The 24,610-nt window shown below is 37.0% G+C and overlaps 1 protein-coding gene across 1 annotated transcript in view; it reads left to right on the top strand.

Annotated features, from left to right (window-relative positions):
• COL12A1 (collagen type XII alpha 1 chain) overlaps nt 1-24,334 on the top strand; it is a 121,833-nt gene extending 97,499 nt beyond the window's left edge. Inside the window, exons 48-61 of the mRNA XM_029284440.1 lie at nt 1,358-1,435; nt 2,676-2,762; nt 4,049-4,102; nt 5,490-5,585; nt 6,052-6,105; nt 7,096-7,149; nt 7,830-7,883; nt 9,150-9,212; nt 17,315-17,350; nt 17,453-17,519; nt 18,764-18,952; nt 19,207-19,275; nt 20,103-20,273; nt 23,242-24,334. Of these exons, the coding sequence (XP_029140273.1) occupies nt 1,358-1,435; nt 2,676-2,762; nt 4,049-4,102; nt 5,490-5,585; nt 6,052-6,105; nt 7,096-7,149; nt 7,830-7,883; nt 9,150-9,212; nt 17,315-17,350; nt 17,453-17,519; nt 18,764-18,952; nt 19,207-19,275; nt 20,103-20,273; nt 23,242-23,423 (1,254 nt within the window). The 3' untranslated portion in view covers nt 23,424-24,334. The remainder of the gene's footprint in view (nt 1-1,357; nt 1,436-2,675; nt 2,763-4,048; nt 4,103-5,489; nt 5,586-6,051; nt 6,106-7,095; nt 7,150-7,829; nt 7,884-9,149; nt 9,213-17,314; nt 17,351-17,452; nt 17,520-18,763; nt 18,953-19,206; nt 19,276-20,102; nt 20,274-23,241) is intronic.
• The last annotated feature ends 276 nt before the right edge of the window (nt 24,335-24,610 follow it).

Genomic DNA, 24,610 nt, shown 5'->3' with positions numbered 1-24,610 from the left:
CCCTCATATTCTTCAGAGTATTCCCACAATATTTGGCTTAGAATAGAAACAGAACTTTTCTTTTAGTAGCATCAACCTCTGAGTCAGTTGCATGACTCAGTCATAAGAGTCACAGAATCTTTGGCTGGGAACAATATGTTTATTATTTTAAGTAACTTTCATTGCTAATGATAAACATATCAGTCAGTGGCCATGCTTCTTGGGGATTCTGAATATTGTAGTCTTAATATATTTGGAAGGCATAAGGTTGGGAAAGTCTGATATATAGCACCACCACAATACTGATTTTGCTATGTAGCTCTTGTTCTGTACACAGCTATCCCTCCCACAAGATCAACAGAAAATCAGTAATAATACATAACAAACAGTAAAAAGTGTTTTGTGGTTCTTAACTACTTTGGAAATGCTTTTTCCCTACTGTCTCAAAATGGGATGAAATGCATGTTACAGAGTGTTCCTCCTGTGCTTGTTGGTGTCCCCATCCCTATACCTCTCATTTCATGTGTCACACAATCTAGTCCAAAATATAAGTCATTAAATGAAATTTTAATTACTTGCTGGAGTTTAGGGTACTGTGCTAAATAATTGATTTTAATACCATGTTGAAAGGAAAGCTTTTGAAATTCCCCTTTGGGTAACAACTTCAGAATTCAAGTTTTTCTTTCCAGTCATCCCATTAGCAGCCTTTCAGGAGAAATGCTTTTGGAGTCAGATAGACAGATTGTGTGCCTCTAGGTATGTCTGGAAAGGTGAATGGGCAGGAAACATTTTTGTCTCTAGAAACAGGGGAAGGTCTGCTTGTTATTTTGTATAAGTGGCAGAGCTCTTAAAGATGCAGGTCGGTTATGCAATAATGTCGGTCTTCCCAGGTAAACCAGATAGGAAATACGACTAGGTGAGCTAAATCTACTTTATTGTAAGGCTATATGTACAGAAACTTGCAAATCTGAAAGTACAGCTTCCTGTCTGTTAGTTTTAACTGCTACAGCCATTAGGGCAGGTCCTTCCCAAATTTGTTTTTTTGACTGTTAAATGATTTCAGGCTCCAGCCTCTCATGTACAATAGATTCCTAGGCAGCATCTCCTTTTTCTTTCCTCAAAGCTATCCATGCATTTGATTACAATTAATCCAGTTTTATAGGAATCGTGTGAACTACCACAGGGACCTGAAGTAAACCACTTTGTGACCATTTTCTTAGTTTCCTGTGTTAATGTCCTTGGTGTGGTAATAGGAATGATACTTGGCTGGCATAGCTGAAAGAAAGACAGTACCATTATTTTGTTTAAATTGCAGGATTTTGTACTTGAAGATTAATTCAGATATAACTTTAAATACACTTCCATTTCTGCTTTATAGTTTGATATACAGAGCTTTGACATTGTGTGCAATGCAGTTTGGACCAGCAGAGATAGATGCTGTGACATTCCTTCTAAGGTAAATATATAGGAAATGTTTAGACAGATTTAATACCTCATATCAAGAGCCTGAGCTTGTTCCTCCAAGAGAACAGTGTGGGATAACAGCCTTAAACAATCTCTTTTGGGAATAATAAATTATCTATGGGATTCTGAATCATACTGAATGAAGGAATGTAACTTCACCAGAGCATATTCTAAATATTGCAGTCCAGATAGCCTATTGTAGAAAAAACAGTTTAGCTGCCTTGTCACATTCCAGTTATGTTTTCAGAATCTAGGACTGTATTCTTAAAAAAATATTAAATATACCTAGTATTCCCTTACCTTTCATTTAACTTACTATTTTTTTTAATAAATCTCTTGTGGACTTTGAGGTGGAATCTGCAGATGTCTAGGATAAGGAACAGTGAAACAACCGATTATAGCTGTTGATAATGTAGCATATTAGACAAAAATCAGCCAGCAGCATTTGTGTCAATATGCAACTAGACCATGTTCATTTTGAAGGAGAGGGAGAATAAATGAAGGGAGATGAGTTGAGAAAAACCAGCAAGCAGAAGATAACTTAAGGAACTTCACAGAGAAGAGAGAAATAAGTATGTAATTTTACTGGAATAATTCATTGATTTTAACTACTGTGCTTCAGTAGATTTCCACAGAAATAGTAAATTTCTGGAGTCTTTTTTAGACTTCCGCCAACATTATTTTCTGCTGAAACCAATCTATGTTATTTAATGATACAATTTTGCTTTATATTCCACTGTTCTAAAAAACAGAATGGAAGCAGTGACAGTTCTCAAGATACGGTGTGAATTATGTTCATAGGAAAGCTACCACGTCAACTTCTAATTATATATCAGCATTGTATAATATTGTAGAAGTCAGTATTTAACTGGGTTGATGTTGAGTGTAAAATAAAAGCTGCATTAAAATCATATTTAGTTATTTTTATATTTAATGCAAATTGAATTTTACTTTAAATTAAAAGTGTTAATTAATATGGGAGTGAGTAGAATTCAGCCTTAGAATATATTTTGTAAAATAAATCCTAGAATGCGCGAAGAAAGTACAGAGTGCTGTAAACATGTGGAAAGGGTGTCTTTCCCCAGCAGAGCAATCAGTTTTTGCTTTTATGTAGACTTCAATATCAGATATAGTTATAGTATACAGTAAATTATCCACCTGTAAGATTACAGTTGTTTTCTCTGTCAGGAAAAGATCATTTTAAATCTGTCATGTTTTGCTTTAAATTTCAGAGGGATGAAGCAAAATGTCCATCATTGCCAAATGCTTGTACATGTGTACAAACCAGTGTGGGGGCTCCAGGACCTCCAGGACCTGCTGTAAGTAAAAATCAATATATTGTGATTATAAGCCATATGGATAAGCCTATGTTTAACTTCTAAAAGCTTCATTGAGTCTGGGTCAATATCAGTTGAAGACACAGATAGTCCTTGACTTATGACTGGACCCAATGGTTGGAAAGACCCAAAACAGGGAACTTAAAACTTTGATACAAAATTCTGATGGTTGGGCCCCCTCTGCAATCACATAACTGCACTTAAGGCACTCAGCAATATGGCCATGATCCCTTATCTGGTTTTTGGCAAATCTGTGCCATAGTGAACAATGGTCCAATTAACCAACCACGGCATTCACCACATTCATGTTACAACCGCCATGTTCATTTTACAATCACCAAGAAAGATTGTAGAGTTATGACTTAGGATCATAATGGGCAGGACTGAGGACTGCCTGTATCATCTTTTGTAGTGGCAAGTAGTTAACTTCATCCCTAGTTTTGGCACAGTAACACCAGTCAGCAGCCATTATTTGTGTGCTCATTTCCTAGAGTAGATACAGGGCTGAGGGACCTCTCTTACTGGTATAGTTATATTAGTGGTGGGGTTCAGCCAGTTCGCACCATTTCGGCAGAATCGGTAGCTAATTTTTTGTTGCCCAGGCCCAGAATGGACTTCCAGAAACAGCATCCACACAGAGAACCGGTTGTTCACATATTTGAATCCCACTACTGAGTTATATGCCTTGGGCTGTGTAATGACAATGCACTTCTGTAACACAAATGTGGAAAACCTGTTACCATCCACATACCATTAGCTCAAGTTTGGGAATGAATTGTTCAGGTAATGATGGAAGCCAGTGAAATGAGCAAGAAGACTTTATAAAAGAAAAATTTCCTAACTTCTAACTCTATGAAAGGGATGAAACTGATTCAACATGATTGACACAGATCAAATGAATGTCACTCCTCAGGGCTGTTTAAATGAGAGGAAAGAGGCATGCTGTTCAGAGAAAATGATCTCACACATTGTAATGAATTAGTGGTTAATGACAAATATTTAGCAGTTAATCATTTTAGTCTTCCTCCTTGTTTTATCACCTCTGCCTTCCTGAGGAAATAAAATGTGCAACTTGTAGCCCATAGACATTGTTTTTATCTTAATGGTGGGCAATCTCTTTGGAGCTATGCTTGAAATATTTTTTTTCAGAATGAATAATACTAGGTCCTTCAGAAAATTGTGAGAAGATAGGATGTTCTGTATAGAAAATTTAGACATGATAGTCTTTATCTCTTTGTTTCCCATGTGTTTGTTTTTCTGGATTTTAGGGAGCTCGAGGTATCAGTGGTTCAAGAGGTGAAAGAGGCTTAAGTGGACCTCCTGTGAGTATTTATGTATTCAATTTGTATAACTGCCCATCTCAAATCAGTGACCCTTGACAACGCACAATCATAAAAACTATTAAAACCGTCAAAACACAATGCAAAAAAGAAATACAAATAGCAGCCAAGATATATTATAATCCATTGGTGTCAACTTTACCAGGAAATGGGGCTCTTCCCAGATCTCGGGACCCCAGGCCGAGACACATAATCAGATCCTTCTCTTGGGGGTTGGGAGGGTGTACAGAGAGCAGGAGCTACAGCAGAAAAGGCACTTTGCCTGGTTCCCACCAGCCAACATTCTTTGGCTGACAGGACCTGGAGAATGTCCATCTGATTTGGACAGGTAGAAACAACTAGAAGAAGACAACATCTCAGATAACCATGGTTCCAAGCCATGAAGGGCTTTAAAGGTGACAACCAGCACCTTAAATTGCACCCCAGAAATACAGTGGCAGCTCCCAAAGCAGTGGGGTTACATATATGCTGGATAGCCAGCGCCATTTACAACCCATGCAGCTGCGTTCTGTTCCAGCTGAAGCTTCTGAATGCTACTCAAGGACAGCTCCATGTAGAGCATGTTGCATTAGACTAAATAAGAGATCATGAGGGCATGGATCACAATTAGCAGACCCGATCCAGGAATAGGTGCAATTGGCGCACAGTCTGAAAGTGTGCAAAGGCCCGATTAGCCATGGCTATCACATAATTTTCCAGCAGGAGCCGATTGCCTCCCACTATCCTTAGCTATATAACATTTCTATATGTATTTATATAAAGAATTGGAGACATAATATCTGAGAAGTATAATTAGTTACAGTATCCTATTGAAAGTACACTAAATGTCAACTTTTTTTTTACCCGCAATAACTTTAGTATTACTGGTATTTGCATTGGAGAATCCATATGCCCATGAGTTAGTTTAAAAAATAAGGATGGCAGTTTTGCCAGTTTTTGTTTTTCCTTTTGTGTGGTACTAGTTTATGTAAGCAACCCCAAGCAATCCAAGTGTAAGAAAATTCCCTAAAAAAAAAATACAAGAAATGTCATTTATCTACAGTAATTGAATTGAGTTCCTAACACTTTCAAGCAATGCCATTCCCATAAATATCTATTTAGCTTTTATGCTCATATATTTAAAAATGTCTATATTGCCTTTATCCATAAGGAAATCTTAGAAAGTACATAGCTCTGCATATACCATTTCCAGAAAGAAAGGCATATCACCCTAGCTGGGGAAGATGGGGAGTACAACCCAACACTTCTGGAGGCAATCATGTTCGAGAAAACAATTGTTTCGTCACTTGTTATCACCAAAGACTTGACTCCAATCTTGTGTAACGTTTTTGAAAAATAGACAATTTTTTTTTTCTTGTGCTGTTTTCAGGGGCCACCAGGTGCTCGTGGAGATTCAGGCCCTCCAGGCCCTCAAGGGCCATCAGGACCACAAGGAATGAATGGGCTTTCCATTACAGGAGAACCTGTAAGTAAGAATGCTGCTTGGCCAGGATAAGAGACGAAGTGCGGTGTAATAAATACTTTCTGATTTCCCAGTATATTCAGATGTATGCTAAGTAAGTCAAGGTGTATTAGTGCACCAAACAGATTTCTAAATACTGCAGGATTTGTAGATTCTGCATAAACATAGAGACATGTTGTGGTGCTTATTTGAGTTTGCTTTTGATCTGCTTCTTTGCTCGCCTTTTCAAGGAAATACGAGAAGCTTTAAGTATTTCTTTTAATGTTTTATTGGGTGGAAATGTTGTCTAATAAACTATCATGCTTAGTTCTCATGATGTGAATGAAAGGAAAGCCACACACTACATGCCCAAACGAACCCTTGTTTGCTCTAATGGATTTTGAGGCTTAAAGATAAGCATGTCTGTTAATTAGACCCATGACTTTATTTTTGAGAAAATAAACAAAGACTGTTCTTTTTATAATTCTAGGGACGTCAAGGGCCAAAGGGTAACCCTGGAGAACCTGGACTACCAGGGCGATCAGTAAGTTCCTTTGCTATTTATTTTCCTTTCTTCCAAAAGACACTCTGCTTGTAGGCCTGATTCTGGGGCACTTCAAACTACTTCTGAATTGGGAAATAACAACTTCTAGAAAATGCTGATCTGTCTCTGGAACAGCATGGTTCTGAAGGAGAATAAGAGAGTCTAGATTTCCAAACCATGTTCCATTCTCAAAAGGGCTGAATTTCTCTCATCCGTAATCATTAGTAGGTCTTCTTACTAAGGATAATGATTGCTTAATGATTACAGGTAGTCCTTGACTTAAAACCATTCATTTAGCAACCATTTGAAGTTAGAGTGGCACTAAAGAAGTGATTTACAACCAGTCCTTGCACCTACAATTGTCATAGCATCTACACGGCCAGAGTGCTTGGCAACTGGCACGTATTTATGACGGTCACAATGTCCCAGGGTTATGTTATCACCATTTGCAACCTTTCCAACTGGCTTCTGACCAGCGAAGTCAATGGGGTGGAAAGCCGGATGTGCTTAACAACCGCGCGATTCACTTATTTGGAGTGATTTGCTTAACGACTATGGCAAAAATAAAGATCACCAAATTGGCACAACTCTTCACTTAACTGCCATTTTGCTTAGCAGCAGGAAATCTGATCCGGATTGTGATCGTAAGCTGAGGACTACCTGTAGCTATTACTTAAGAGTGAATAAGATTTATAACATGTTGATAAATAAAATATGTTTACCTTTAAAAGAATTAACAAGACATATAACTATAAACAACCAGAGTGTAGACAAAATATAATTCTGTACAGCGTCTACTGTACAGAAATTATAAATCAAAGGTCTACTTGTTTTGGTTCATTTCTTTTCATGGGGTGCAAATCAGTATCACTGCATCCAAAGAGCCTACAATATGAGGAGCTATATATTAAAATAAAATGCTGTTATATGTTAAAATTGTATTGCATTGTTCCAAAATCCTGTCTAGCTAATGTTTTCTTTCTCACCTAGGGATCACCAGGCCTAAGTGGCCCTCCTGGCGCAATGGGCCCACCAGGTGACAGAGTGAGTAGTTCTGATTTATCCTGGAGAGTGGAAACTTTACAAAGGCTTTGAACCACATTAGAACATTTATAATTCTATGTGTCTTCATTTTGTCAGCTTCCTTGAACCTTGAAAGGGTGGAGCAGATGGGCTTTAAATATACAGTCTTTTATGTTACTTTTTCTTTAGATCAGATTTCTTTGGTTTGATTGGGGTCAATGGACAATTATGGTCAAACACATACAGAGGACACAAGTTTAAAGAAAGTTGATAACTGATGGAATAATGAAGAAATGATAGGCTTTGTATATTTGTGATACAAATCAGTGAGGAATTGCATTATGCAACTAAACATACAGAAGCAAGGGCTTTGGATAAGAGGAAAATAAACAATAAGCCTTACAAGAGATCTTTGTTTTTCATCTACAGCAGAGAAATAGATAATGTATTACAGTAGTAACATTTTCTCGCTAAAGACTAAGTTTTCTAAGACCTGTGGTATGTAGTATATACTGTAGTTATTGCAGCTATAGTTACTGATCCTTAATAACACGGGATATTTAGACATTGTGGTTTTGAATGCTTTTGATACTTTTTACAGGGTGGTTGGCCCAAAAACGTTTCTGCATAATTATATTGTCCCTACAAGCAAAACAAAAAATCAAAACGCTAATCCATAATGTTCATTGTTCTCCAAACAGGGCTTTACTGGAAAAGATGGCCCATTAGGACCAAGAGGTCCCCCAGGACCAGCGGTTAGTGTTGGCTTTGTTGTGGGAATGATAATGTAATAGTGGAACTATGATGGATGGCGCTGGTGGGAGTTGTGTCTGTTTTGTGTCAGACAGTGCTGTCATCCTTTTCAGGAACACATGGTACCAAAGCAAATTAAATTACAGCTGGCATATTAATTCAGTACTCTGAGTGTGGATGCTTAATATAGCAAAAATGACTCCAGTCATCGGTTACAACAGTGTTTCTCAAGCTTAGCAGTTTAAAGATGTGTGGACTTTGACTTCCAGAATTCTTCAGCCAGCATGCTGGCTGAGGAATTCTGGGAACTGAAGTCTACATATCTTAAAGTCGCCAAACATGAGAAACACTGAAGATCTGCAATATGAAGGTATATTAAAGAACAGCCTTAAGAAAAGGGGACTACAGAACAGAGAAGTGAGGACTACGTGCAGTGAAATCAATTGCTGAACGTATTGGAGCTCTGAAGATGTGCTCTCTACATTGCAGTATTAGTTGTAGGTCCAATTTAGTTGATCCAATTCCGTTGACTGCATAATACATCTATATCTTGCTACAACATTATTTAATAAAGTATACAATCTCATTTTCCTTTTGCAGTGGGTCACCTTCCTATAAACATCAAATTTTTAATGATGATTTTAAGCTGATATTTAAACAAAACAACAAAACAAATCACCTTGCAAACAATACAAATGTAAATATAAGAAAATTAAGTAAAATTGATGTAAATTTAATTGCCTTATCCAGATCACCCTATGTGAATCAGGCATTCCCCCCCCATTATTTTAGGATAGTGGTCAGAAAGAAATTTGGTCCACTCAGTTTATTCCTAGTATTAGCTAAATTTAGAACAGAACAGAACAGAACAGAATAGAATAGAATAGAGCTGGAAGAGACCTTGGAGGTCTTCTAGTCCAGCCCCCCGTTCAAGCAGGAGAACCTATACCATCTCAGACAAGTGACTGTCTAGCCTCTTCTTAAAAACCTCCAGTGATGAAGCGCCCACGATTTCTGAAGGCAAGCTATTCCACTGGTTAATTGTCCTCACTGTCAGGAAGTTTCTCCTTAATTCCAGGTTGCTTCTCTCTTTGTTCAGTTTCCAACTGGTGCTTTGGGGAATAACATGATCCCCTCTTCTTCGTGGCAGCCCCTCATTTCTGAGTATATGTTTCATTTCAGATATATACATTGAACAAACACAAATAAAATTGCTCAAGACTATTATTTCCCTTTTCTGTATATCTTTTCAATCTACTTCTTTATAGGGTACCCCAGGCGTGCCTGGAGTTGCTGGTCCAGCTGGGAAACCAGGTGATCGTGGTTCACCGGTAAGAGAATCTGTCACTGGCATATATTGTATCTTTTGTGAAAAGCCCTTTTACTTTACATTTCCAGTAGGAAATGGTACACCACACAATGGCTATCATTGATGGCAAGTCACTTTTTATCATTCATGCTTTTTGCAGCATGAAAGTCAGGTCTGGAAATTGTGGTTGTATGGTTTTTTCCACTTTGAAAAAAACTACTCCAATTGAACATGCCAAGATATATATTTCTCCACTACATAAATATCCCAGAGGTAAATTACTTAGTGGAATTACCTATTTGCTATTTTTAAAATTCAGTCAAGTGTGATATACTGCCTGTGGTGGTTTTTTTAATGTAGCATTTTGAGAACATTTAAGCTTAAAAATACTTGAATGAAGCTTCCCAACTTTCTGTTGATAGCGTCAATTTTGAAACTGTCTTAGGGATTAAGTAGGATCACAATTTGGCCTTAATAGCAATTGATGGAAGCTCCTTTGACAGATGTATCCTAAAATGTGATGGGCAAACATTTGACGTCAGATGACTATGGAGATTCTCAGTCATCCAGGTCATGGTTGTCCCAAAGGTACTTTTTCAAAAGGCAACTGGACTTTCTTTGTTTTTCCTTGAGGATGTTTCGCTTCAGTTCAGAACTGAAGAAGCTTCTTAGATGAGAAATAAAACGTCTTCAAGGAAAAACAAAGGAAGTCTAGTTGCCTTTTGAAAAAGCACCTTTGGGATATTTGGCATCAGACGGCTCTGTAGTTGCATCTGCTGGCCCAGCAATCATGCAAATACAACAACACCCATTTCTTTATCTTTGTTGCTATCAGTGTTCTTGAAGAAGCGTAGACTTCTGATAAAGAATTTGAGTTCTAAGACTGATTCTGCTAACCACATACTATAATATGGTACTGGTTTTGTATTATTTGCTTCTTCGTTGAAAGGGTTTGCAATTGATGGCTGTAAGAACTGTGATCATAAGAATATTCAGTCATATTTGGTGGCGCAATGGTTAGAATGCAGTATTCCAACCACTGCTAATCATTACAGCAAACTCTGCCCACAGCCTGCAGTTCAGTCTTGATGGGGCTCAAGGTTGACTCATCCTTCCATTCTTCCGAGGTCGATAAAATGAGAACCCAGATTGTTGGGGGCAATATGCTGGCATTGTAAACTGCCCAAAGTGCTATTGCTATATCTCTAGAGTAAATGAGTCAGACTAGCATATATCATTTATTTGAGTTGGTCTGAATTGTAATCTGCTTCCGTCTCTAAGAGCAACCTGATCTGAAAAGCTAGTCTTCTCATGGAAGGAAAGCAGGATCACTTCTGTTATTATTGTAAACTTCAAAGTGCTACAAAAACGCTAAGGAGCAGAGGCCAATTTAGTGTTGGCAGTATTGCCTTGGGTATAATTCTACAGATCCTTTAAATTAAGAGTCTGTAACCTGAGAGTCCAAACTGAATTTTGTGATCCTTATAATCACCTCTGGCTATGATTGTGAAAAATTAGCAGGGCAGCTTTCTGCTTTTATGAAGTGGGAAACATAGAACATATAGTGTAAAATAGATTGAACAGACCTTTAAAAAAGGCAAAACTCCCAAACCCCAACTAAAAATAATAATAACAAAAGCCAAAAACAAGGCAGATCTCCCCTTACCAGGAAGTTTTACTTAACTTGTACTTGACTGAATGTTATTTTTGTTCTATTTTTATATAAGATGAATATATAACATGATTTGAGAGCATATAATAACTGCCCATTCCCCATATGCTTGACATCACATTCACCGTTTCTCACGTTTATAGATCTGTTCCCAGCTGGGACTCTGGCACATAGAGTCTGTGCAGATGTTTGGTTAGACTTATGAGGCAGATAGGATTTCACCACGGTCATTTGTGCTATCATGGCAGCCTAAGACCATATGTGTGAGTAGTCAGCCAAATGTAGCCTGCAGAGATCTAAAGGTCATGTAGGCTTTTCTGTAGTTGTATGGCCCAGTTCCAGAGTAGCACTTTATTCAATCATACACCATTTCCTTTGATAATTTCAGACTTTCATTGTATCTTTGTAGAACCAGTCACACAAAGAACTAGAATATATAGTTTAGTCCAGGGGTAGACTATGCTGACTCAGGAATTCTGGGAGTTGAAGTCCACGAGTCATAAAAGAGCCGAGGTTGCCTACCCCTGGTTTAGTTCAAGGATGAGATGAGGATCACATGATCACATGTAGTAAATTTCAGCATGTTGTAAGACTATTAAATAATTGTAGGCACTCAAGCTAGTACACAGAATATATCTTAAGTTAATTAGACACTAGCATAGCAATTCAGTGCATCTTGGGAACATTATCTGATCTTTGAAAATTGGTGCCAAGCAAATAATCCAAAATGGTGCAGATTTGCAGGGATTAATGTTTACTGTACCACCAACTCTATAAAAACAACAAAATGCTAAAGGTACAAAAAAAATAGGCAAAGCTGTTTAATTTCTGATTACGTAACTTGTCTTCAGTATGAAAATATGAAAGTGCAAGATGAAGTTTGAATTTGATAGAAACATGGACAAGGAATCCCTATTTATGTTGAATGAATTTAAATCTCCAATTGACTTGTATCCTAGGGTCAGGTTTAGAGTTGAAAACAATATGGCAATTGGCAGAAGTCACCTCGTGTTTGTAAAAAAAAGTCTTGCCAGACAGTGTCCAAAGCTTCAGCACTGAGCTCTTTATTCTTCAGCACTTTTATTAATAGCCTGGAGAAAAAGATGGAGGCAACAGTTATCAAATTAACAGCTAATACAAACTTGTATGGGCTACCTAATAATCTTAAAAAAAAAATGAAGTTGAAAAAAAACCCCTGTATAAATTACAGAACAGGACTGAGGAAAACAGAATGAAATTTAACAAAGATAAATATGGGAAAAATAGGATGGGGGTTAGCAGTTATCTCTGTCCAGTCATGACTGACTCTAGGGCAGTGCTCATCCCTGTTTCTTAGACAAGGGACTCAGCGTTGTCTGAAGATGCTTCCATGGTCATGTGACCAGCATGACTATACGCTGAAGTGCATGGAACGTTGTTACCTTCCCACCGAAGTGGTACCTATTTATCTACTTGCATTTGCATGCTTTCAAACTCTACTAGGTAGCAGGAGTTAGGGCAAAAAATGGGAGCTCACCCTGTGGTGCAGCGCTTGGGTCTTGAATTCGGGCTGTCAGCTTTCCAGCTAAGAAGCTCAGCATTTTTAATTGCTGAGCCATCGCACCCCAGTTATAAAAAAAGTTTAAATATTTTAGAATTCCAGATAAAGCCTTCAGAAGAATGATTCTTCCATTTAAATCAATCTATTTTAAACCTAGAAGGTCTCTGTTTCTAATTTGTGCCTTCAATTTTTAATATTTTTTTAAAAAATATATTGGCTATCTCGAATACTTGCAGAAATATAAAAGCTGGAACATAAATCTATATATAAGTGAACTGTAGTAAATCTGTTTCAGATATCTAGATTTGAGGATGATTCATGAATACACAACAGACTAAGAAAGGAATTAGAGAAATCTATAAGTGGACCTCACTTTTGAGAGAAGATGTTCTTTATCTCAATAGTATTGGGAAGGGCGATCTATAATAATAATAACAATAACAACAACAATAATAATAGAGTTGAAGGAACCTTGGAGGTCTTCTAGACCAACCCCCTGCTCAGGCAGGAAACTCTATACCATTTCAGACAAATGGTTCTCCAGTCTTTTCTTAAAAACATCTAATGTTGGCGCAATCACAACTTCTGGAGGCAATTTGTTCCATTCATTAATTGTTCTAACTGTCAGGAAATTTCTCCTTAGTTCTAGGTTGCTTCTCTCCTTGATTAGTTTCCATCCATTGCTTCTTGTTCTGCCTTCAGGTGCTTTGGAAATCTCCCTCTTCTTTGTGGAAATCTCTGAGATATTGGAACACTGCTATCATGTCACCCCTAGTCTTCATTAAACTAAACATATCCAATTCCAGCAACTGTTCTTTATATGTTTTAGCCTCCAGTCCTCTGATCATCTTTGTTTGCTCTTCTCTTTACTCTTTCTAGAGTCTCAACATCTTTTTTACATCGTGGTGACCAAAACTGGATGCATTATTCCAAGTGTGGTCTTACCAAGGCATTGTAAAGTGGCATTAACACTTCACGTGATTTTGATTCTATCCCTCTGTTAATGCAGCCTGGCATTGTGTTGGCTTTTTTGGTAGCTGCAGCACACTGCTGGCTATTCCTGCCAGCTTGGTGTCGTCTGCAAATTTGATGAGTTCCCCAACTATCCCCTCATCCAAATCATTGATGAAGATGTTGAAGAGTACTGGGCCTAAAACAGAGCCTTGGGGTACCCCACTGCATCTTTCCCTCCATGTAGATGCAGTTCCATTGAGGACTACACGTTGAGTGCAGTTGGTCAGCCAGTTACGAATCCATCTGGTGGTGATGCTGTCTAACCCACATTTTTCTATCTTACCTAGTAGTAGGTTGTGGTCTACTTTAACAAATGCCTTACTGAAGTCCAAGTAAATTATATCCACAGCATTCCTTTGGTCCACTAATATTGTCACCTGGTCAAAGAATGCAATATGTTTTGTCTGGCATGATCTGTTTTTGACAAATCCATGTTGGCTTTTGGTTATGACTTTGTTTGCCTCTAGGTGTTTGTTGATTCCTTGCTTGATTATCTTTTCCAGAATCTTCCCAAGTATTGAGGTCAGGCTGATAGGTCTGTAGTTTCCTGGATCTATTTTTTTCCCTTTATCAAGGGACCAAACTTTCTTGAGCCAGTGAAGGAATTCAAATTAGAACAACCCTGACCTATTGCTCTTTACCCTCTGCTTGAACATATCTGGTAAAATGGATCCACCCAATCTAGATAATTGATTTCATATCAAATTGTTCTTTTCTTGTTCCAACATAGAACTAGCACATGGCTCCCTATTGGCTAAAATCAATAGTTCCCAAACTGTAAAGTCCATAAGAGTATCATAAGTAACTATCAATCATATCCAATTTGAAATGGCTAATATTTCTCAAGATCACCAGGTTTTTGAACATTTTGCCTTTCTCATTTATCATCTTATGAGGTTATGGCTTTCTTCCCAAATCTCTCTCAGGATTTTAAAAATTAAACTTGTTCATTTAATTGGGGAGTCAGTTGCCATCTAAGTGAATTATATATCCAGGGTGTATACAGACACTGCATTGTCAAACCCTGGTAGAGCATATTTGTCCAAATAAATAAGATTTAGAATCATTGTTTAAGATTATTGTCGTATGACCTGCATTCTACACACACACACATATCAACAGGTCATGACTTTATTCTGTATAACAACTCTTTAAATTATTTGAATAATGCTTTAATTATCCACTCAGTGTGCTCTTTTGGGGTTATTTTATTTTTCTTTTGGAGAGATGGAGTCTGCTATTGCTGTGGCTTCCTAAGGGTACTTTGTCATAGGTCTATGAGCATATGCTGTCTTCATTTTCAGTGCATGTTGCTGATGTTACTTCATTCTAAATAGTCTGGCAATAACAAAGAATTATGAAACAGAGACAGATGTGCTCTCTGAATCTTACATCCACAACCAGACTTAAGAATATAAAAGGGCATTTTGAGTCGGCATGCTTGATGCTGAAGTCCCTATATTTGAAATTATCTCTAGTGTAAATGTTTTACTTTTGTTCATGATCTCGGTGTCATATTTTATAAATACTGACAATTGTATTTAATTGCATACAGTGATGTTCTGGTCCTGACTTCTGGAATATTTTTGTGTATCATTAAGCTTAAAAACACATTGAGAAGTTTTGAAAGACACTGACTAGTACCAGATCTACTGGTGTCTTTTGCTGAGCTGATGACAAAGCATTAAGTGACACATTTCAGGGAGACATTTGCAAAAATATTTAATATTCAGAGTAAGCCAATGACATTGGTTAAAGAAGAGAGGCAGTAGATTTTGGAATGGGGGAGGTCTCTTCCATTTGCTAATAAAGGAATATAGCTTATTCAGTTATATTACATTCTGAAAGGATTGTATTAAGAGTTATACACACAAACGTCCTACAGATGGATTATTTGTATGCTTGTTTGTGTGTATTTACAAAATACTATTGCTGAATGTCTGTAGTATAAAGTGCATATAGTAGAACAGTCAATCACTCTGACAACTTCGCTCTAACCAACTCCTTCAGTGTTGCTTTTAATAAATGAAACAGCACATGACTGAACTTAGTTTGGAAACTAAGCAGGACTGGACCTGGCTAATATCTGGATGTGGGACAATTTGGAAATTCCAGGACTGTAGCTTAGACAGGCTGCAAAACAATCAAGGAAGAAGACAGAGGGAAGCCATGTGCATGTTATTGCCAAGGACTACACATATGAAGACAAGCTTGACTTGAAAGAGTTTTTATTTTTTAACAATTAGAGTTGGGGGAGGCTCTGAAATGAAGTCTCCTTATTCCAGGGAATAACAACAGTTGCTTGGACAATTCCTTATGATATTTCATCAGGTAGTTAGATTGTTTCTTCCACATTTCATTTTAATTAAAAATGAGGGGAGCATTAGTTGAAAAGAGATCAATGCTCAATTGTGTAACTTTTGAAACTTATTTTATCCATTTATTGTACAGAAACTGAACATTAACTATATACAGACCTACCCTATTTTCTCATTGAATTGGCATTCAGAATTGGCATTCATAGAGATTGGAATACACTACAGAAAACAATACTGAAGGAATGTCTCAGAGGAAAAATAGAAATACTAATGTATTCGAATACATCTTCTTTCTCAAATCACTCTTATGGACGTCTCTAAACAGATCTGTTTCAGATGATAAAGTTGAAAGTTACACACTTAAAAGGCTGCCTGATCATTACATTAGCATTAGTTATAGATAACTGGGTTTCATTGTCAAGGCAGAATGGAATATATTTTATTAATAAAAATCTCTCTTGGAACCAGAGATAGAATATAGCTCAATGGTCATATAACTGCTTTGATTGCAAAAAGTTCAGCATTTTGAGGAGGGGAAAAAAAGGAGAGACCAGTGTCTGAAATCTAGGAAGACATAGCCAATGCTTTTGAACTATTTTGATTCATGTTTTATGTAGTAGTTTCCCATATTCCTTAAACATATGAGACCAATTTCTGTATTCATGACCCATTAGAATTTAAAGGCTATAAACATACATATATATATAGGTAGTACTGCTATAAAGCATTTTATCTGTTAAAAGGGCAAACAGGAAGATCACAAAACAATGTTTGAAACAGTTCATGGATGCAGAGCAAGCAAGAATGATTTGCAGATCAAAGTGTTTGATATATAGCTACCTTTTCTTCTCATACCTCAATTCCTTTTCCTTACTATTTCTTACTTCTTTTTTTGTGTATTGCATCATGTTGCTTACCACAAAAGGAAATAGAGTGAAGGGTATGTATATTAAAAAAAGAAATCAGAATTTAAATACGTTATCAAGTAAAAGATCCCGTGCAGTTTCCAAATGAATGAAACAGCTGGTTTTGGTGCTTGAAAAGAAACACATACATTTTGGCTGTTTGGGTCCATACATGGATGAAATGGGGCTATGTTTTCTCTAGGGAATGAAGCCTGATTGCTCCACCAGAAAAGGTATAGAAGGGAACAGAGGTCAGCAGCCAAGCCGATGGGTGGTAGGGAAGAAAGAGGGGAAGCTGCTGGAAAAAGAGGATGAAGCACAATCATGAATCTTCACAATCCTTACTTAGCCCCACCCTGCACATTGTTTATGCTGCGTATAAATAAAGCTCCAAGTTGTTCATATGTTCTACAATGCTGCATAATGAGATTCTGCTTAATATTTCACCACATCTTTTTTCTGCATATGTAGATGATACCCTGACTCTAAATGTTATGAGGCTGTTTACTTAAGCCTCCCCCCCCCAATTCCTGACTGTTGCTCATTTGATACAGAAACATTCACTATATATATATATTTTAATTCATTCTTTTGGTTTTTGCTACCTGTGTCATTTATTTGTGCTTTACAAAGCTGTCCTGTGATAACATTTTGATGGACTATAATCTGTTACAGGGTCCAGTTGGATTGAAAGGTGAAAAAGGTGACCGAGTAAGTGCAGCTTTAGAATTAATTCACATACATTTTTTAACTTATTAAATGCAGTTTTTTTTACGATGAGATATAAACCAACAATCATTTTATTTATTTAAGGGAGACATTGCTTCCCAGAGTATTATGCGAGCTGTGGCAAGACAAGTCTGCGAACAAATGATCAACAGTAAGTGGTGCTTCTATCACAAAAGCCGTATACCAAGTTGTCAGACATTAACACACTGTAGATTTTAAGCATGTGGGATGTTTGCAGAATAGCCATATGCTCTATAACAGCCTTCCTCTAAAGCAGGGGTCTTTAAACTTGGCCCTTTTATGACTTGTGGACTTCAACTCCCAGAATTCCTCAGCCAGGCTGAGTTGAAGTCCACAAGTCATAAAAGGGCCAAGTTTAAAGACCTCTGCTCTAAAGGGTTGTTTTCTTAATGGGAAATCAGAAGAGAGTTTCTTTTACACGTGCATATTAGTTCACAATCCCTATAGGAGGTAGAACAAAATATTTTCAGTTGCTTATCAATGGCACCTTCGTTAGTTCAGGAGTCTGTGCCAGAAGTCAAGCTGAGAAGGATAGTATTGCTAGGAGTAATTCTTTTTTAACATTTAGATTTATGCTTGCAAATTAACATTTTGTTTTGTTTTGTGCCTTTGAATCAGTGTTGACTCCTGGCAATAGCCTGGATGTGTTTTTGTAGTTTTCTGGGCAAGGTTTTTCAGAAGTGATTTGTCATTGCCTTCTTCTTAGGGCTGAGAGAAGGGGCTGACCCAACGCCACCCAGCTGGACTAGAACTGGAGAATCTGTTAGTTAAAAAACAACAATCAACGAATGTTTTTATCTCTTAGGATCTCACTGTCTATTTCTTATGGAATTCTAGGGTTTTGTGGAATACCATTGAAAAACCCTGTGCTAACTTACGAAAATTTACATGTGCTATTTTCAATGTCCTGTTTAGTAATGCATTTCCTCTCCCACCCCCCACCCCCCATTCTTCAAGTAACCATCCTAACTGTTTATTATTCACTGGTCATAATCCAGGAGGCACTTGTGCCGACAGCACATCTGCATCACTTTAGACAGTTACACATATTTGGCTATTTATTAGCCTAGATTTAATGTATATATTTTTACTGGTAGGTAGGAACTGTAGAGGAGTAGTAAAAAATTTATCAGAGAAATCAGTACATAATCAAGTATCTTAAGTGGCTATACAGCACAATTTATTCCTGATTGAGTTGGGGAAGGGAAAGGATATAAGAATATGCATAAGTCTTCCATTCGCTGAATAGTTCTTTCTTTTTAAAATGGTAAACTGTACTGGTTTCAACTCTGGCACCAGAGTTTCATTCACAAAGATGTTTCATTATTCACTCTTTTAATTAATCTATTTCTTCTTTTTTTGTCCCCAAAAAAGACCAAATGACCCGATTTAACCAGATGCTAAATCAAATTCCAAACGATTACCATTCAAGTCGCAGCCAGCCTGGACCTCCAGGGCCACCAGGTCCCCCTGGATCTCCTGGGTCCTCAGGAGAGCCTGGAAGTGGAGGCAGGCCAGGATTTCCGGGCTCACCTGGCATGCAAGGATCCCCTGGCGAGCGAGGTGGGTTGTCCTTAGAGTCATGGGGATATTCCCCTGAAGGTGGGAGGGTTCTAAACTTTCAGGGTTTAGAACAGTGGTGGGACTATCAGCAAAACAAAGAACATACGTGAACCTCAAATATCAGACCATGAAAACTGCTCAAAGTTGCTCAAAATGGCATTGATTAAACTGCCGACATTAGATGTTTCCTGAGCAATTGAAGCCATCACTTCTGTGACGCAGCTTGAATATAGTTTCTTTTTGGTGTGGTTTAGGGCCGCCTGGAGAGAAAGGTGAAAGAGGAATTGGAATACAAGGATCACGAGGTTTGCCAGGGCCACCAGGTAGGTTATAATAGTGATATATACTATTAAAAATAAAGATATATATTACCAAATTTTTGAAACTTTTATTCATTCATCATGTTGCTCATCCTCCTTAAGGCCACATATCAGTTGAAAGTATTGAGTAATTACATAGTAGCAATTGACTTTTGTTTGTGATACTTCTCCCTCTCCCCCTTCCCTCCCTCCCTCTCCCCCCCCTCTCTCTGTCTCTGTCTGTCTTTCTCTCTCCATATACAAAGTTACAGGGCTCTCTCATAGATCATGATGTTGTCATGATGGCTAGTTTTGCTATCATTATAGTTTGGTTACTTATTTAGATCTTGGCTGGGTTAGTCAGATTCTGTCTCATTGCTTCTGTCTTCAATTTACTATTGAATGTTCATGACAAACTCCATAATAAGCTCATAACAATTTCTACCTTCATTTTATGAAAACTTCCATTTCTTTTAACCATGAACATAAATGGTTCCAAGGAAAACATTATCTCATCTATTCTAAAGCTATGGAGTAGCAAAATTAAAGTAATCTTATGCTTTATTTGAAACGTAACATAGAAGTTGCTTCCCTGTGTAATCCACCAGACTCAGTCAGGCCAAAACAATTTTCTATGACTAAAGATCTTAAAATCAGGGAAACAACTAATGATGAGTTACGTTTTGGTTTCCTGTGGTTGTTTCATTAACACCATATGTTGAAACCGAACAGAAACATTCCTTAACTATATGCTTGAATGTAATCTAGTTTTTAATTTTGCCAGCCACTTTACTAAACTGCCTCGTACTGAATTTATTGATACAATACCTTCCTTTTCATTCTACAATTAGGTCCACAAGGAGAATCCAGAAGTGGCCCACCAGGTTCTACAGGTTCCCGAGGTCCACCTGGGCCACCTGGCCGACCTGGTAATGGTGGTATCAGAGGCCCTCCTGGGACCCCTGGATACTGTGATTCATCCCTGTGTGCTAGCATTGCTTACAATGGCCAAGGATACCCAGGTAGGTTATTGAGAACTTAAATGTCGTTGAATACTTTAATAAAAGCTTGTTCAGCACGAATAATTTTATGCAGTGAAAAGTTCTAATAAAAGTAGAATTAATTAGACATTAAAACTGAACTATAACTCAACTGCTGAACAGTGTAAGCTTTCCAACTCCATCAGATTTAGACATATTTGTTGTGATTCTCATCACTGGTTTCTTTCATGTTTATAAAATTTATCCAGTTTTTGAAGTAGCTTTGTCCCAGTTTGAAGTGCCAATTTTACTTTAAGGCAAAAAGTAGTTTATATATTTCAATCTAATTTATTTCTAATATTTAAAGTGAAAGGATAAGGCACATTGTTCTTAGGACATAATTGACCATTTTTCCTTCTTCTTCCTGTTTTCCTTCTCCATCAAACTACTCCTGTACTTCTGAACAAGGTTGACCATTCGTCTAAAGTATAAAGAACAGAGTTTGCCATTTCTGCGTTCATCTTTCTGATTCGTGATGGGATTATCTATACAAAATTAGTACCTGAAATCTAATTTTCCATCTCAAATGTCATTTTGTGATACAGTGCAGACAACTAGGCAAGGGTTAGGGCATGGGAAGTCATTATTTGCACTGTATCAAATTCAATGGAATCTACTATATTGGTCTATTATGCAAATTTCTTCTGAGAAGAGTCAATTTGGGGCACTGAATGGTCAAAGGAACTTAAATGCTGGATATTTGTGACCACAGGATACCAAATCACTAAATTGGGAAGGATCATAACCAGTGACCATGCCATATATTTAAGGCCTCTTCAAGAAAAGATTCCAGGCCCTTAATATTGATCACTAATTTGTTGTGTGCACTGTAGCACCTTATACGTGATATTGCTGTTATGTTGTTTGCATGTATACGTGAATATATATAGATATATATATATATATGTACACACACATTCATAGTATTGATGGGTAGATCAAATTCAATAGAACAAGCCATAATGCAAAATTTGCACAATATCAACAATTGAATGAGAAATAAATGGAAAGTAATACTGAAGTGCTACCCTTTCAGAAAATAATCTGGCATATATATATATATATAGATAGATATACATACAATTTAACTCTCATGGATGTAATGAATGAAAAACAGTTTTGCACAGCTGTTCAACCCTGAAAACTAAATCTTCGACCTATTTCAGGATCCGGCTAACAAATTTTCTATGCCGTCAGTGCTGCTTACAGTTTGAATTTTCATGAAAATCCTGTTTCTGAGATGTTTGTGCACGTGCTTACTTGGACGTGAATCTGTATGGTTATTTCATTATAGATAATGGTTACATAAATAGTGTTGGCCTCATAAGAGGGGAGATGCTCTTTTTAAAAGAATGTACTTACTAACAAGCATTTGTTATTGCAGTAAAGGGCAATGGCATTTGACAAAGCAAGGGATGTAAACTCAATCTCCCTGTACTTATTGTCCAATTATATCAAAACCAAGTTACTAGAATGGCAGCGGAGGCTTATAAACATATTAATGAACATAACACCATAATATATTTACCTTGGCAAAACAGAAAATGACTGTAAATAATGAACTAATTCTGGCTTGTAAATGATTTGTATGGAATCATGTCCACTAAACCTAGTTAACATTACATCATGCTTTTGCATTCAAACTTCCTGCTGCTTTTTAATTTGTGCCAGCATAATTTCTTCGAAACTCTCGAAGTCTTTCTCTCTTTTCTTTGTTATTCTTATCTCCGTCTTACCTTATTCAGGACTTGAGGCTTTTTTGTATATGTAATCTTCTTACAAGTGCTGAAAATATAATTAATTTTGATTCTGATTTTCCTGAAATCTTTGGTGTTCCTCTAGCACTAGCTCTGGTTCAATTGGATATGAGGCACATTTGTCAGAAAATAGTAGTTACTGATATTGTCAATGGCGACAACTTGGTGTAAATTTCTGCCACGCCCATAGGGAACTATTTTGAATAAAACAATGTTGCATACATGAAGTTTTCCCATTTGAACAAAGCATTTGTTTTAATAATTGGCTTTCACTTAAGTGGAACTCTTAAAGATTACTTAAGTATACATTAAGCCTACTAAAATTAATTGTGTCCCAGTGAAATAAATGGAGTAAATTACAACTAATTGTGACTAATTGAGATTAATAAATCTCAACTGTTTTCACTGGAAATTACTCAAGGCTTGACTTTAGGGTTTGTAATTTTAATACTTACCTTAAAAAAAAAACCTAAACCTCAAAATTATTTTGAGCATTGTAGTCCTTAAATTGTGCCAGTATTCTTTCTGTTTCAGAATTTTTTCTTCTCCCAAATTGAAATTATTTTTGAATGATCATTATGTCTACATTGCACAAAATCAATGTTAGAGACTAAGCTGCAAGTAGGACTTGCTAATTTGCTTGCCATTAAGTCTCTTTGCTCCCTAAGAGACTTAATTTTTGCACAGAACTTCAGTTTTCAATATTTTAGATGTGGACGTTATTATTTTTGTTTAAATTTTGTTTATGTTAGTTTGCCATTAAAAAAAAAAGTTTTTGAAAGGGAGCAGAAAAAAATTCTTCAACAGACAAAACATGGTACTTCCCCTTCTGGCCACCTGTTTTTGCTGGACACACATATAAAGCTCCAGCCTTCATGTCAAAGGCAAGGGCAATCAATGCCTCAGTCACAACTCCCCTTGTTGAGATCCATATGCGTAGCAGAATTTCTACATAAATTATTGATTTTAGGATCATTGGTTAGGGTGGGGTTTTTTTTTTTAAATGAAATCACTTCCGAATAAAAGCCCTGAGGATTAACTAAAAGAAAAAGACAAACCATCCCAGATTTACTAAAACAAAACATCAACGACCTAATAGCCTGCTTTTAAACTTAAGAAAAAGAAATCCCCTCTTGATTCAAAGACATATGATAATAACTTTGATGTTCCATTGGACAACTATTTTCAACCAGAGTCCTATGTACCTGACAGTGGACCATATCAGCCTGACAGTGAGGCCTACATAGTACCAGTGGAACCTGAAAGAAGAGATGAGCACTATGAGGACTATGGATCTGATATGCACTCACCTGGGTTCCCTGAACATATGCGCTGGAAACGTTCCTTATCAAGAAAAGCAAAAACAAAACCATAAATGTCTTATTTTCTCACTCCTCTCTCCCCACCCCCTCTCCCTTTGGGTATTTGTTTTTGTTGTTGCCATTCTCTCATATGTAGATATGCTATTCCTCCTACCGTGTTTCCAAGCAGAAGTACAACTTAAATCTTCTGAGAAATATCTGGCGTATGTGGGAATAGCAATAGATGTTGCTACACATTTCGTTCTCTCTCTGTCTCTCTTGGAATGCCTGTAATATACCTGTGCTTCAGGTGGCTGTGTTAAACCTTAACAAGTGCATCAAAGTGACCGCAAGGCTACAGTTCTTTTAATATATATATATATATATATATAACAACCACAGAAATCCCACCTTCTTCACAGCTACTACAAGTAATCTGGATGTCTCAGCAATGGAAGAGCTTGCCTTATCATTTTCTTCCTCATCAAATTGCTTGCTCAGTAATTCAGTCACTGTTACCAATCTGCAACATCTAATAAAAGAAGAAATTTCCCTTTCCACATGAGCAATTTCTTCTACTTTTTGCATATATCTTGCAGGGCACATACAGTACTGCTTTTATGCATCCCTTTTAACAACCACAAACCTTTAAATAATATAGCTGGCATCCTTGTATCAACTGGATACAATTTTAAAAGAAGTAATGGCTTAATTTTCCTTGTTTTAGAGACTTTAACATTTATGCCAAATTGCAGTCAATCCTGCAGAGATGGAATTGCATGTTTGTGTTGTATATTTAGTTATGATTCCCCTTCTCTCCAGAATATAATGTTTCATAGTTATCAGAAAAAAAGCAGTTGGAAATTGTTTGCAAGACTATGGATATAGAATTGCTGCTTTTATATTTTAACTGCAAATTGTGAATTTCACTGCCTTATATTATTTATTTCTGAAACAAAAGAGGCATTTTTCAATAAAACTACTGAAAATCTATACAGCGTCTGAGTATTATTGCTGGAAAACTTCCAGATATCAGAGGCTTTATTGCCATGGAAAATTAATCCCCTGAAACATTGAACTCTATTTCTCTCTGCATGTGTGAGTGTACACATCCACATCCACACACACATATATAGCATATTGCAGTTTAAAATGCTCAGTGAGGAGCACTTTATTTTCAGCAACGTTTTCTCTGCTCTGAAGGTATAGCGTATGACTTGGTTATATAGAAGCCTCCACAGCAAAATGAACAGCAATTCCC

Source organism: Protobothrops mucrosquamatus, unplaced genomic scaffold, assembly GCF_001527695.2.
Source record: "Protobothrops mucrosquamatus isolate PMUCROS unplaced genomic scaffold, P.Mucros_1.0 scaffold594, whole genome shotgun sequence".
NCBI lineage: Eukaryota > Metazoa > Chordata > Lepidosauria > Squamata > Viperidae > Protobothrops > Protobothrops mucrosquamatus.
The sequence above is the reverse complement of the archived record's forward strand: the minus strand, read 5'-3'. Positions and strand labels throughout refer to the sequence as shown.